This window comes from Amblyraja radiata, chromosome 34 (assembly GCF_010909765.2).
Source record: "Amblyraja radiata isolate CabotCenter1 chromosome 34, sAmbRad1.1.pri, whole genome shotgun sequence".
Lineage (NCBI taxonomy): Eukaryota > Metazoa > Chordata > Chondrichthyes > Rajiformes > Rajidae > Amblyraja > Amblyraja radiata.
In genome coordinates this window covers 4,241,640-4,254,777 of record NC_045989.1, presented here as the reverse complement: position 1 = coordinate 4,254,777, position 13,138 = coordinate 4,241,640, and the positions used below count along the sequence as shown (strand labels likewise).

The following is a 13,138-nucleotide window of genomic DNA, read 5'->3' as shown; positions in this document are numbered from 1 at the left end:
GCATCAGCTCCACCTACATCAACCGACTCCAACTGGTCCAGAACACAGCCGCCCGACTCATCACCCACACCAAATCCTGGCATCACATCACTCCAGTCCTCAAACAACTTCACTGGCTTCCCATCTCCCACCGGATCACCTACAAAATCCTGATCCTCACCTACAAAGCCCTCCACCATCTGGCCCCCCCATATCTCACTGACCTCCTCTCCCCCTACCAACCCTCACGGTCCCTCAGATCCACACCAGCCGGTCTCCTCTCCATCCACAAGTCCAACCTCCTCAGTTTTGGGGACAGAGCCTTCTCCAGGGCAGCTCCCAGGCTCTGGAACTCCCTCCCCCAACTGATCCGCAATTCCATGTCCCTCACCATCTTCCAGTCCCGCCTCAAGACCCATCTCTTCACCTCTGGCTATCCTTAGCCCCACGTCCCCCTCCCTTTTCATCTGTGCATTAATTGCCTCATATTGTGTTTTGAATTGAATTCTGTCTTTACTTTGTGTACTAGTCATGTCTCTATTATTTATTTCATTCCCCTTACATGTTTTTCCTCTACCTGCTAAATTTTTGTAACGTGTCCTTGAGACTCTTGAAAGGCGCCCATAAATAAAATTTATTATTATTATTATTATGGTTGATACAGGAACAAATAAGTTTGATCTAAAAGTTATTACTGTGGTGTATTTGCAAGGTGACAGGTACTGGGAGAACAATGTTCCAAGTTATTCACCAACTCCAAAAGCTGGTGGAGCTGCTGCCTCACTGCGCCAGAGATCTGGATTCAATCCTCACCTCAGGTGTTGTCTGTGTGGAGTTTGCATGTTCTCCCTGTGACCGTGAAGGTTTCCTCTGGGTGCTCCTGTTTCCTCCCACATCCCAAAGACGTGCGGGTCTTCAGGTTAATTGGTCTCTGTAAAGAAAAAGTTACCCCGAGTGTGCAGGAAGTGGATGAGAAAGTGGGATAATATAGAACATAGAACTTGTGTGAACAGGTGATCGTTGGTCAACGTGGACTTGGTGGACCTGTAGATGCTGGTTCAAACCGAAGATAGACACAAAATGCTGGAGTAACTCAGCGGGCCAGGCAGCATCTCTGGAGATGAATAGGTGATGTTTTGGGTCGAGACCCTTCTTCAGACCGCAAGAAGGGTATCGACCCAAAATGTCACCTGTTCCTTTTCTCCGGAGATGCTGCCTGACCCACTGAGTTACTCCAGCTTTTTGTTTCCACAAAGGTAGAGGCATTGTTATCAATGGAGATGTCTGTGCAGTGCCAAGAGGTGAAATGGTCGCAGTGGATGGAGATGTGGAATGGTTTGGGCGGGGGGGGGGGGGGGCAGAAGAAGAAAGGAAGAGGCGGAGACAGTGGGCTGAGGAAGAGCCTCAGGGGAGGAGAAAGCAGGGACTACCTGAAATTAGAGAAGTCAATGTTCATACCGTTGGGGTGCAAACTGCCCAAACGAAATATGAGGTGCTGCTCCTCCAATTTACAGTGGTCCTCACTCTGGCCATGGAGGAGGCCGAGGACAGAAAGGTCGGATTCGGAATGGGACGGGGAGTTGAAGTGCTGAGCCACCGGGAGATCAGGTAGGTTAATGCAAACCGAGCGGAGGTGTTGGACGAAGCGATCGCCAAGCCTATGCTTGGTCTCACCGATGTAGAGCAGCTGACATCTAGAGCAGTGAATGCAATAGATGAGGTTGGAGGAGGTGCAGGTGAACCTCTGCCACACCTGGAAAGACTGCTTGGGTCCTTGAATGGACTCAAGGGGGAAGGTAAAGCGACACTGTGTAGCATTTCCTGTGGCTCCAAGGTTGCAAGATAAGTGCCAGGAGAGGGGTTGGTTTGGGTGGGAAGGGACAAATTGTCCAGGGAGTTACGGAGGGAGCAGTCTCTGCGGAAAGCCGACAGGGGTGGAGATGGGAAGATGTGGCCAGTGGTGGGATCCTGTTGGAGGTGGCGAAAATGTTGGAGGATTATTTGTTGTATGTGACGGCTGGTAGGGTGGAAGGTGAGGACAAGGGGTACTCAGCTCTTGTTACAAGTGGGGGGGGATGGGGAGTGAGAGCAGAGTTATGGGGTATAGAAGAGACCCTGGTGAGAGCCTCATCATTAGTAGAAGAGGGGAGCCCCTGTTCACTGAAGAATGAGGACATTTCAGATGCCCTGGTATGGAACGCCTCATCCTGGATGCAGATGCAGCGTAGACGGAGGAATTGGGAGTAGGGGATGGAGTCCTTACAGGAAGCAGGGTGGGAAGAAGTGTAGTCCAGATAGCCATGGGAGTTGATTAGTTTGTAGTGGATGTCGGTCAGTAGTCTATCACCTGCGATGGAGATAGTGAGGTCTAGAAAGGGTAGGGAAGTGGCGGAAATGGTCCAGGTGTATTTGAGTGCAGGATGGAAGTTAGTGGTGAAATGGATGAAGTCATTGAGTTGTGTGTGGGTGCAGGAGGTAGCACCAATGCCGTCGTCGATGTAGCGGAGGTAGAGGTCGGGGGTGGGGCCCTGCTACGCCTCGAACAAAGATTGCTCGATGTACCCAACAAAGAGGCAGGCATAGCTAGGGCCCATGCGCATGCCCATAGCTATGCCTTGTATTTGGAGGAAATGGGAGGAGTCAAACGTAAAGTTATTAAGGGTAAGGACCAGCTCCGCTAGGCGGAGGTGAGTATCAGTAGACGTGGATTGGTTGGTTCTACGGTCGAGGAAGAAACGGAGGGCTTTAAGACCCTCCTGGTGGGGGATGGACGTGTAGAGTGACTAGAAATCCATGGTGAAGATGAGGGAGTTGGGGCTTAGAAAACGGAAGTCATGGAGGTGACGAAGAGCGTGCGAGGTGGCTTGGACATAGGTAGGGAGGGATTTAACCGGGGAGGGATAGGATGGAGTTGAGGTATGTGGAAATAAGTTTGGTTAAAAGATGTTATGTGTGGAAGTGTGCTAATTGGACATAACCAGCCTGTTCTCTGTATCATTAATGAGAACAATGAGCTTAACTGAGCAATGGCAGGCTGAAGGCCTGAGGCGATCAGCCTCTGCTCATCAGTCTGAAGAAGGGTTTCGACCAGAAACGCCGCCTATTCCTTCTCTCCATAGATGCTGCCTCACCCGCTGAGTTTCTCCAGCATTTCTGTCAGCCTCGGCTCACAGGTGACCCTGTAAGCAATTTGAACATTCAGGACGGTGATGTCAGAAGCAATTGGTCATGTGCCTGGATAGCCACAAATTGCTGGAGTAACTCAGCGGGACAGGCAGCATCTCTGGAGAGAAGGAATGGGTGACGTTTCGGGTCAAAACTCTTCTTCAGACTCGTGTGCCTTCTCATTTTGAGTTGGCCAAGAAGTGATAACTGTGTCGGTGCACAGAAGATGCCACACTTAATCTGCAACTGTGCACAAATATGTCAATGCTTTGTTCAATCAGAGAGTAAGTGTGTAGGCCAGACCGGTAAGGTGAACAGGCCTCTCCCTCTCCCACCCTTTGTAAAGTGAAAGATCGGTTAAGCAGACACATTTATTTGACGGGAAGCTAGTGCGAATGCTTCTTTTCATGTACAAATGCAATAGGTCGCCACCATCACCTACCTCACATCCCGCACCAAGCCAAAACAGTGTGTTGTGAGCGGCTCGGTGGCGCTGCGGTAGAGTTGCTGCCTCACAGCGCCAGAGACCCGGGTTCGATCCTGACTATGGGTGCTGTCTGTATGGAGTTTGTACGTTCTCCCCGTGACCACATGCGTTTTCTCCGGGAGCTTCGGTTTCCTCCCACACTCCAAAGATGTACAGGTATGTAGGCTAATTGGCTTGGTATAAATGTAAATTACCCCTAGTGTGTGTAGGATAGTGTTAGTGTACTGAGACGCTGGTCGGTGCGGACTTGGTGGGCCGAAGTGTCTGTTTCCGTGCTGTATCTCTAAACTAATCTCTGCAGACTAAGAGATAGTGAATGCACAGTACCAGTAAGAATGCATTACACTGAAGTCTCCGCTCTCTCTCCATCTTCCATATGTCTAGAAAGATATGGAACACCTGGAGAACATGTCTGTGAAAATTTGCCGTGGTGTGGTATAATTGTGTGAATGTACATTGGCACTGTGCAAGAATACGTGACGGCAAAGTGGCACAGATGCTAGAGCTGTTGCCTGAAAGCACCAGAGTCCAGGTTCAATCCTGGCCTCGGGTGGAGTTTGTGTGTTCACCCTGTGATCATGTGGGTTTCTTCCAGGTGCTCCAGTTTCCTCCCACATCCCAAAGATGTGCATGCGTGTAGGTTAATTGGCCCTCTGCAATGTACCCCTAGTGTGCAGGGAGTGAATAGGATAGTGGGATAACATAGAACTAGTATGAACATGTGATGGATGGTCAGCGTAGATTCGGTTTCCATACTGCATCTACAAACTGAACTAATCTCCATATAGGTTGCAGGCCTGGCTCGCCTTGCACGGACTCTGATCTTGGCCCTGAGCCACTGTCGACGGGACCCACGTCACTGAGGGCGAGGGGGGCAGTCGGAGTGGGACACGGCCCGTCAGAGAGCGAGGTCGGGGGGCACCGAGAATGATGGGGGGGACCCGGCTGGGAACTGCCGAACACAATGGGGGATCCAGTAGAGGGGCCGCCTGCTGCCACGTGGGGCGGCGGCAGGCAGTAGTTCAGACTGTTCGGTGAACTTTTGTAACATTGTTGGTGCCAAAACATGGCGACACTTGTGCGGTCGGGGTGAATGCAAAACAAAGTATTTCACTGTATATAGGTACATGGGACTATAAAGTAACACTGAATCACTGTATTTGAAAACAGGCACCTGGAATGTCTTAAAGCAAACTTATGTGAATTTCAGGACTTATACACATTGTTTCCAAATCAACCAAGGAGACTTCTTACCAGGAAACAGCAACAACAACAACAACAACTGCACGAGACAGCAGTAAAGAAATAGTTTGTATTGCTATTCGAAACATTGGCTACACAATTAAACCTGTTGGTACCGTAGAGTTTAAAAAAGTACAAAAAGCAGAAAAGTTATGTAGAAAATTGTTGAAATGCTTACAAAACTAAAACTCCTTTCTATCTGCTCAGTAGTGTCCATAGCTATGTGATATTGAAGAGCTACATGTTACACACTGTTCTATAAAGCACTCTTGGATTAGATACAGCAGCAGTTCCAACCTTACTTGTTTACACTTGATACACCTTGTGACCACACCCTCCGTACACGTCTGATGAAGTTGTAAAAATGAGTTGGGACAGTCATCAACCAAAAGCTGCTGCATTAATCGGGGAGCCAACATTACAAGTATATTTTTATTTATTTGGGCATTTGCTGAAAGCTTGCTAACTCAAATACCGCCTCCTGCTGTAGAAGTAAAGCATTGCAGATGCAGGTTTACACCATAGACGCAAAGTGCAAATGTAACTCAGCGGGTCAGGCAGCGTCTCTGGTGGAAAAGGATGGGTGACGTGTCGGGTCTTAAGGCTGAGAGGGGTGGATGGGGGTGAAGAGCTGGAGGCGAGAAACAGCGGCATGGTGGCGTAGCGGTAGAGTTAATGTGTTAATGTGCGGGGATTGCTGGTTGGTGCGGACTCGGTGGGCCGAAGGTCCTGCTTCCGCGCTGTATCTCTAAACTAAACTAAAAGACCAGGACCAATCAGGTCTGGCAGCAAATGACCACAGGCATGGTGGTGTCCTGGTAGGTCCATTATTGGCTGGGGAAGGTGTGATCTCAAGAGGTATGCTGTGTGGTAAATGGTAGAGCTGGTTACACGACTAGGGTGAGAAAGGAAGCCAAGGGGGGGTGGGAGAGAAGAACTCAGGAGAAGTTAGATAAAATTAGAGAATTCAACGTTCATACCGCTGGATTGTAAGCTACCCGTGAAATACTCCTCCACTTTCGTGGGGCCTCAGTCTGGCAAAGGTGGAGAGGCCCAGGTCTGAGAGGTCAGTGTGGGAATGGGATGGGGAGTTGAAATGGTTGGCCTCGGTGGACCAAGCGCAAGTGTTCAGAAAAACCGTGGCCAAGTCCACATTTGGTCCCGACCGTGTAGAGTCCACACCGGGAACACTGGATGCAGCAGATGAGGTTACAGGAGATATATGTGAACCTGGAAGGACTGTTGGGATCCCTGGATGGAGTCAAGGGAGGAAGTATACGGGCAGGTGCTGCATCTTCTGTGGTTGTAGGGGAATGTACCGGGAGATTGTGGATGGGGTAGTGTACACCTGGTGGAGTGGCAGAACCACCTCCCCCTACACCTCTGGATGCCCGCTCTACCACCCACCAAATGGAGCGCGGGGCCTAGCAGACATTGACCTGGCTGAGACAACCCAGCTTGAGATCCAACTATTCCTTTGATTTATGTTTCATTCGCAAGAAAAAGACCTCCCTACATCGTTTAGTGACACCTGTATGTATCCCTGCATATTCCATATAGACACAAAAAGCTGGAGTAACTCAGCGGGTCAGAGAGCATCTCCGGAGTAAAGGAATTGCATTGGTGACGTTTCGGCCGAGACCCTTCTTCAGGCTACGTCAGGGGAGAGTCTGAAGAAGGGTCTCAATCTGAAACATCTCGGATTCCTTCTCTCCAAAGATGCTGCATGACCCGCTGAGTTACTCCAGCATTTTGTGTCTATCTTCGGTGTTAACCAGCATCTGAAGTTCCTTCCTACACTGATCTTACATAATTGAATCTCCATGTGGTTTGAGAACCATTAGAAAATCAAGTTGTAAACTCTTCCTCTGGAGAATACGGTTTGATCTATGCTACAACTTCAGAACCATGACTTAATTTGTTTTTAACTCCAATGACCCATCTGAACATGAAACAAAACAGTGAGCTTCACCAGAATTTAGAAGGTAGACAAAAATGCTGGAGAAACTCAGCGGGTGAGGCAGCATCTATGGAGCGAAGGAATGTTTCGATTTTCGATTTTCCAGCATCTGCATTCTTAAACCTCTTAACCAGAAATGATAGCTAACTTTTGGCATATGAAAGTGACCTGTTCCTAAACAAGGGATGAGGTTCTCAAAATTGTACAAAATGTTTCCACAAGAGAATAATTAATGTTAATTAAAATTTAAACAGCAAAATGGCAGGCCGGATAATTCCAGCTGTTCCTCTCTGAAGCACAAACCACCAAAGAAAAAAACAGAAACAAAAAGCACAAGAACATCCACAAGAAAGTAGCCAAAAGTGCTGGAAAAACTCAGTGGGTGCAGCAGCATCTATGGAGTGAAGGAAATAGGCAATGTTTCGGGCCGAAACCCAAGGGTTTCGGCCCGAAACGTTGCCTATTTCCTTCGCCTATTTCCTTCGCTCCATAGATGCTGCTGCACCCGCTGAGTTTCTCCAGCACTTTTGTCCACCTTCAATTCCAGCATCTGCAGTTCCTTCTAAAACAATACATCCACAAGAAAATTAATGATCATTACTTTAAATCCAGATGGGACCAGATAAACTTAAACCTTAGGAGGTCCCAGCAGTTCCCTCCTCGTGCAAGATCAAGGCAGTGGATTTAGCTATCCAGCACTGGGATTGTTAATACTTGGTGTTGTTCTAATTCTTTCATTGAGTTTCACCCTTAATTGCGGAAGTCATGAATCTCATTGCCGCTCTTAAGGAGTTTTGTTTAAAGTGAAGTCAGTTGAAAGACATTTACAATGTCTGCCCAGTTCATTAAAGCTTCAGCACAATGTTTTAACTGTTACTTTCCAGATTTTAGTTGATTTGTAGAAAACGAGTTGCTTTCCCTCCAAAATGTTGGTCAAGAGTGTTTTTTATGATGTACTACTGTTTTCTTAGCTTTAGCGATGGCACAGTGGTAGAGTTGCTGCCATACAGCGCTTACACCGCCAGAGGCCCAGGTTCAGCCTCGCCGATCCCTCTCTCACATCGAGACTTCTGGGCGGACCCATCAGATCAGGTTCTCCCAAACACTAGTGTATCTTAGGGCAGCACAGTGGTGCAGCAGTAGAGCTACTGCCTCACAGTGCCAGAGTTTAATCCGGACTGTGGATGCTTGTCTGCACGGAGTTTGTACATTCTCTCCGTGACCTGCATTGGTTTTCTCCGAGATCCTCAGTTTCCTCCCACACTCCAAAGACGTACAGGCTTGTAGGTTAATTATTATCTTGGTATAAATGTAAAAATGTATTGTCCTTAGTGTTAAATTGGGATCGCTGGTCGGTGCGGACTCGGTGGGCCAAAGGGCCTGTTTCCGCGCTGTATCTCTACAAAACAAAATGGACATCTGACCTTTTGCATTCTTAAATGTCATATGGCGCCCAACATTTGGTTATCCCACTGGATTTTTACGGACATCAATGATCCCAGGATTGAAGTAACTGATGCTTGCGTTGAGATTTGTGTGCCTGGGTGCTTTCTGGGGTTTCTGTCCGGCTGTGATACTCCAGTGCATGGCACCCTCTGCAGGCTGCACCACTCTGTTGCACAAATGGTCCAGTTCTTCCAAACCAGTCTGCTCCTCTGTTGGCAGCGACGGTCTCCGCCACGTCGGTGGCAGCGGCACGTGAACCAAATCTCGGAGCTCCTCCTTCAACCTGGTCGTCTGTTCCGGAGCCACCGACCTTGCAAACGATTGGTCTGATGGAATACTATTGCCATTTACTTCTCCTCCAACTGCAGGGAGCACTCGATCTATAGCCGGCTGAGTTCTACTGACAGCTCCGAGACCTTGGGAGGAAAGATGTGGAAGTTTGTTATTGCCCCAGATTAGCGATATTCAAATCAGTGACATTTACAAAGTGGTAAAAAGCCAGAAGGATCCAAGGGAAAGACAGTGTTGTGTGGGAAGGAACCGCAGATGCTGGTTTAAACTGAAGATAGACACAACAAGCTGGAGTAACTCAGCAGCTTAGGCAGCATCTCTGAAGAAAAGGAATAGGTGACATTTCGGGTCGAGACTGAAGATTTGGGTGTCTGAAGAAGGGGTTCGACCCGAAATCGCGTCACCTATTCCTTTTCTATTCCTATTCCAGAGATGCTATCTGACCGGCAGAGTTACTCCGGCTTTTTGCTTTTAAAGACACAGGATTTATTTTTATGGGTCCACCCCTTTCTTTCTAGATTTGAGATAAAACGCAGGGAATTGCAAGATGGTTTAATAATAATAATAAATTTTATTTGCGGGCGCCTTTGAAAGTCTCAAGGACACCTTACAGAGATTAACAAGAGAGAAAAAACATATAGTCGGAGTAAAATAAATAATAAAACATCACCAATACACAAATTAAAGACAGAAATCTCTACAAAGACAAAAAATCAAAAACACAATGTGAAGAGAGAGCAGCGGCAGCTAAAGCGCGCCAGCGTCCACTCTCCCTTCCGACAGCCATCTTGGACACAGACTAACATATTAACTTACACACAAAAAAAAATCGTCCCCCCACAATGATTGCCACTGTGGGGGAAGGCACAATGTCCAGTCCCCAACTCGAGCTCTCCCAAAGTCAGGCCTATTGAGGCCTCCGCTATTGCCTCTATGGAGGCCCGATGTTCCTGGCCGTTCTGGCCGGGTGGTGCTGCCCCGGCGTCGGGAGAGTCCTTTCAGCGGCTGGGCCACCTGGAACGGCCGCTTCGTAACTGGGGACCACGACTCCCGAAGCCGACAAGGCCGCGCCGGTTTGGAGCTCCCGATGTTAGAGTCGGCGCCGCCCGCTCCGCAGCCCCGCAGCCCGGAGGTGTTGAACACGGCGGTCACAGCTCACCGGAGCTCCAGCGCGTCGATCCAGCGCGGCGACCCAGGCAAGGCATCGCCCGCTCCGCTCCGCAATAGCGCTCCAACGCTGTGCCGCCACCGAAGCCGAGGTGCTGGGCGGTCCCCGACAGGAAACGGCGCTCCACGCCCGCTGGTAGGCCACGAGGACGGGTTGACAGGGCAGCCCGGAGAAAAAGCTGCCTCACCAACCAGGTAGGGACCTAGAAATAATATTACCCCCTACCCCCCACCCCCCACATTAAAAAGTAATTTCTCCCACAGACAAGGCACAGAACACACTAAAACTTCCCAAAAAAAGTGAATTAAATGGACGGCTGCTGGTTAGCAGCCGTTCCCCAAGATGGCTCCTCCTCCATTTTATACACAGGCCATCGGTGGCGGCTCTGATTTGTTCTGTAGCTTTTCATATCTCTCGCTTCCCTCTCCCGACTCTCAGTCTGAAGATGGGTCTCGACCCGAAACATCACCTATTCCTTTTCTCCAGAGATGCTGCCTGACCCACTGAGTTACTCCAGCACTTTGTGTCTGTCTTCGGTGTAAACGAGCATCTGCAGTTTCTTCCTATACAGGGAAAACCTGGTAGAGGCCAACCCACTGACGGAATCCCCATCCAGGGCAAGTTAGACTTCTTTGCCATCCTGGGCATATTAGACCTACATTTAATGCCACTTGAGGGAGTAGCTCAACAGTAACATCACACTAAGGGCTGCAAGTGGCAACTTTGCTCAGTGGGAGTTCTCACCATTTGAAAATAGTTTGGTGCAAAATACTGGGAACTTCACTGTGATATGAAAGATGGGATAAATGCATGTTTTACTTCATATATTGTAGAAGTAACAGACAGAAAGCTTCAAATATGGTCCAGGATGGAGGGCTGGTACAAAGCAGGGACAGGCATCCTTACTCAGACACAAAGTTCATGGAAAGATTCAAACAAATGGCAGCCGTTGCACAAGCCCGCGTTTCCATAATATGCATTCGTTGGCAAACTTTTTTAAAGAATGGTATAAAATAAAAATAGGAGCAGCACAGTGGCGCAGTGGTAGAGTTGCTGCCTTACAGCGCTAGACCCGGGTTCAATCCCGACTATGGGTGCTTGTCTGTACGGAGTTTGTACCTTCTCCCCGTGACCTGCATGGGTTTTCTCCGGGAGCTCTGGTTTCCTCCCACGTTCCAAAGATGTATGGGTTTGTAGGCTAGCTGGATTGGTATTATTGTAAATTGTCCCTAGTGTGTGTATAGGATAGTGTTAGTGTGTGGGGGTCGCTTGTCGGCGCGGGCCCTGTGGGTCGAAGGGCTTGTTTCCACGCTGTATCTCTAAACTAAACTAAAAAAGTCATAGAATCATAGTCATACAGCTCAGAAGCAATTCATCGGACCAACCTTCAGACCAACTCATCATGCCAATTATGATGCCCCATCTAAGGAAGTTGCTATTTGCCGTGTTTCAACTATATCCCTCTAAACCTTTCCTATTCACATACACGTCCAAAAATTGAAGCTCCAAATATCAGGAAAGATTAATTAAAAATAAAACTGATTAACATATCATCTCCTATAGTTTAGTGAATACAAATTATTGAATTTTATTTTATTTAGAGAAACAGCATGGAGTCGATGCTGACCATCGATCACCCATTCACACTGGTTCTATGATATCCCACTTTCTCATCCATTCCCTACACACGAGGGGCAATTTACAGAGGCCAATTAACCTACAAACCTGCACGTCCTTGGGATGTTAGAGGCAAACAAAACACTGAGAGGAAACCCCACTCAGTCACAGGGAAAACATGCAAACTCCACACTGACAGCGTCCGAGGTTAGGATCGAACCCGGGTCTCTGGCGCTGTGGGGCAGGGGCTGTGCCGGCCCATTGTTGAAAGGGCTTCACATATTGGTCACTCTCAGGATAAAACAAACCTATTGCAGTGACTGGGCAGCAGAGGCGTGAAGTGCAGTTTAAGTTATAATTTCAGTGAATCCTCCTTACGTTTGCTCTGCTCCGCTGGGTGGTTCAACAGGTAAGTGGACAGGTCTTTCAGCTTCAGGTTCAACTCATGATTGGCTTGCTTGTACCAAGCGAGCTCCTTGTCCAGCATTTGGATGCAACCCTCGTACTGCTTCTGGCGCCCAGCAAATCCTTCATCCACCTGGCCTGTGAATAGGTGGCAGAAAGGGAAACATAATTCCACCTGAACCGTTAAACTATGCCGCTGGGTGCTTTTATATTAGTCATCGAGTCATACGGCATGGGAACAGGCCCTTCGGCCCAACTTGCCCATGCCGACCAACACGTCCCATCCACACTAGTGCCACCTGCCGGCATTTGACTGCTCGTTCTATGTATTCAAGCATTTGAAGTCAAGAGTCATGAGTGTTTTATTGTCGTATGTACGGAAACAGATCAAGTTATAGTCAGAAAGCATGGAAACTGGTCCTTCAGCCCAATTTGCTCGTGCCAACCAAGATGCCCACCTGCATTGTGCCACCTGCGTGCATTTAGCCCATATCCCTCTAAACCTTTCCTATCCATGTACCTGTCCAAATGTCTTTTAAATGTTATAGTACCTGCCTCAACAATCCCCTCTGGCAGTTCGTTTCATTAACCCACTACCCTCTGTGTGAAAAAGTTGCCCCTCAGTTTCCTATCCAATCTTTCTCCTCTCACCTTAAACCTATGGCCTCTAGTTCTTCATTCCTCTACTCTGGGTAAAAGACTGTGTGTCCACTCTACCAATTCCTCCCATGATTTTATACACCTGTATAAAATCACCCCTCATCCTCCTATGCTCTAAGGAATTCGGCCCTAGCCAGCCCAACCACTCCCCACAGCTCAGACCATCAAGTCCTGACAACGTTCTCACAAGTCTTTTCCGCACTCTTTCCAACTTGCAGCACCAAAATAGATCTGTAAACACAGTACTCGACAGGTAATATAATAATAAAACAAACAAAAAAGTTCATAATATAAAAAAAGACAGAGCCCAGTCCCTGGTGCAACCAAGACACTTTGTGAATTACCGGTCCACCACTGATTTTCCGGCACCCTTGGTTCCAGGGCCTTGCTGGATCATCCGTTTTGCCGGACTAATTGAGGTCAGGTAATAATAATACAACAATACACCTCTAACCCACTAATTATACCTCCCTTGTCTCTAAAACACCATGGACTGCTAGAATCCTAAATAAAACAGATATTAAATGTAAATTACATTTACAGTGAAACTTGCATTCCTTGCACGGGCAGCCCGGGCGCTGGTTAACGAGCTGCCCTCGGAAGTGCCGATGAGGGTTGGATGGATTGGCGACCGGCCGCGGGGACGAGGGGCTGCTTTCCCAGCAGACGTACGGCCCATGAGGGGCAGAAACCCGAGCCCAGGTCGAGATCAGCCGCC

At 48.4% G+C, this 13,138-nt stretch overlaps 1 protein-coding gene across 1 annotated transcript in view; it reads right to left on the bottom strand.

Moving 5' to 3' along the window:
• Window positions 1-8,115: 8,115 nt before the first annotated feature.
• kif7 (kinesin family member 7) overlaps window positions 8,116-13,138 on the bottom strand; it is a 51,434-nt gene continuing 46,411 nt past the window's right edge. The window contains exons 17-18 of the mRNA XM_033050596.1: window positions 11,734-11,898; window positions 8,116-8,695 (exon numbers count right to left, since the gene is read on the bottom strand). Of these exons, the coding sequence (XP_032906487.1) occupies window positions 8,298-8,695; window positions 11,734-11,898 (563 nt within the window). The 3' untranslated portion in view covers window positions 8,116-8,297. The remainder of the gene's footprint in view (window positions 8,696-11,733; window positions 11,899-13,138) is intronic.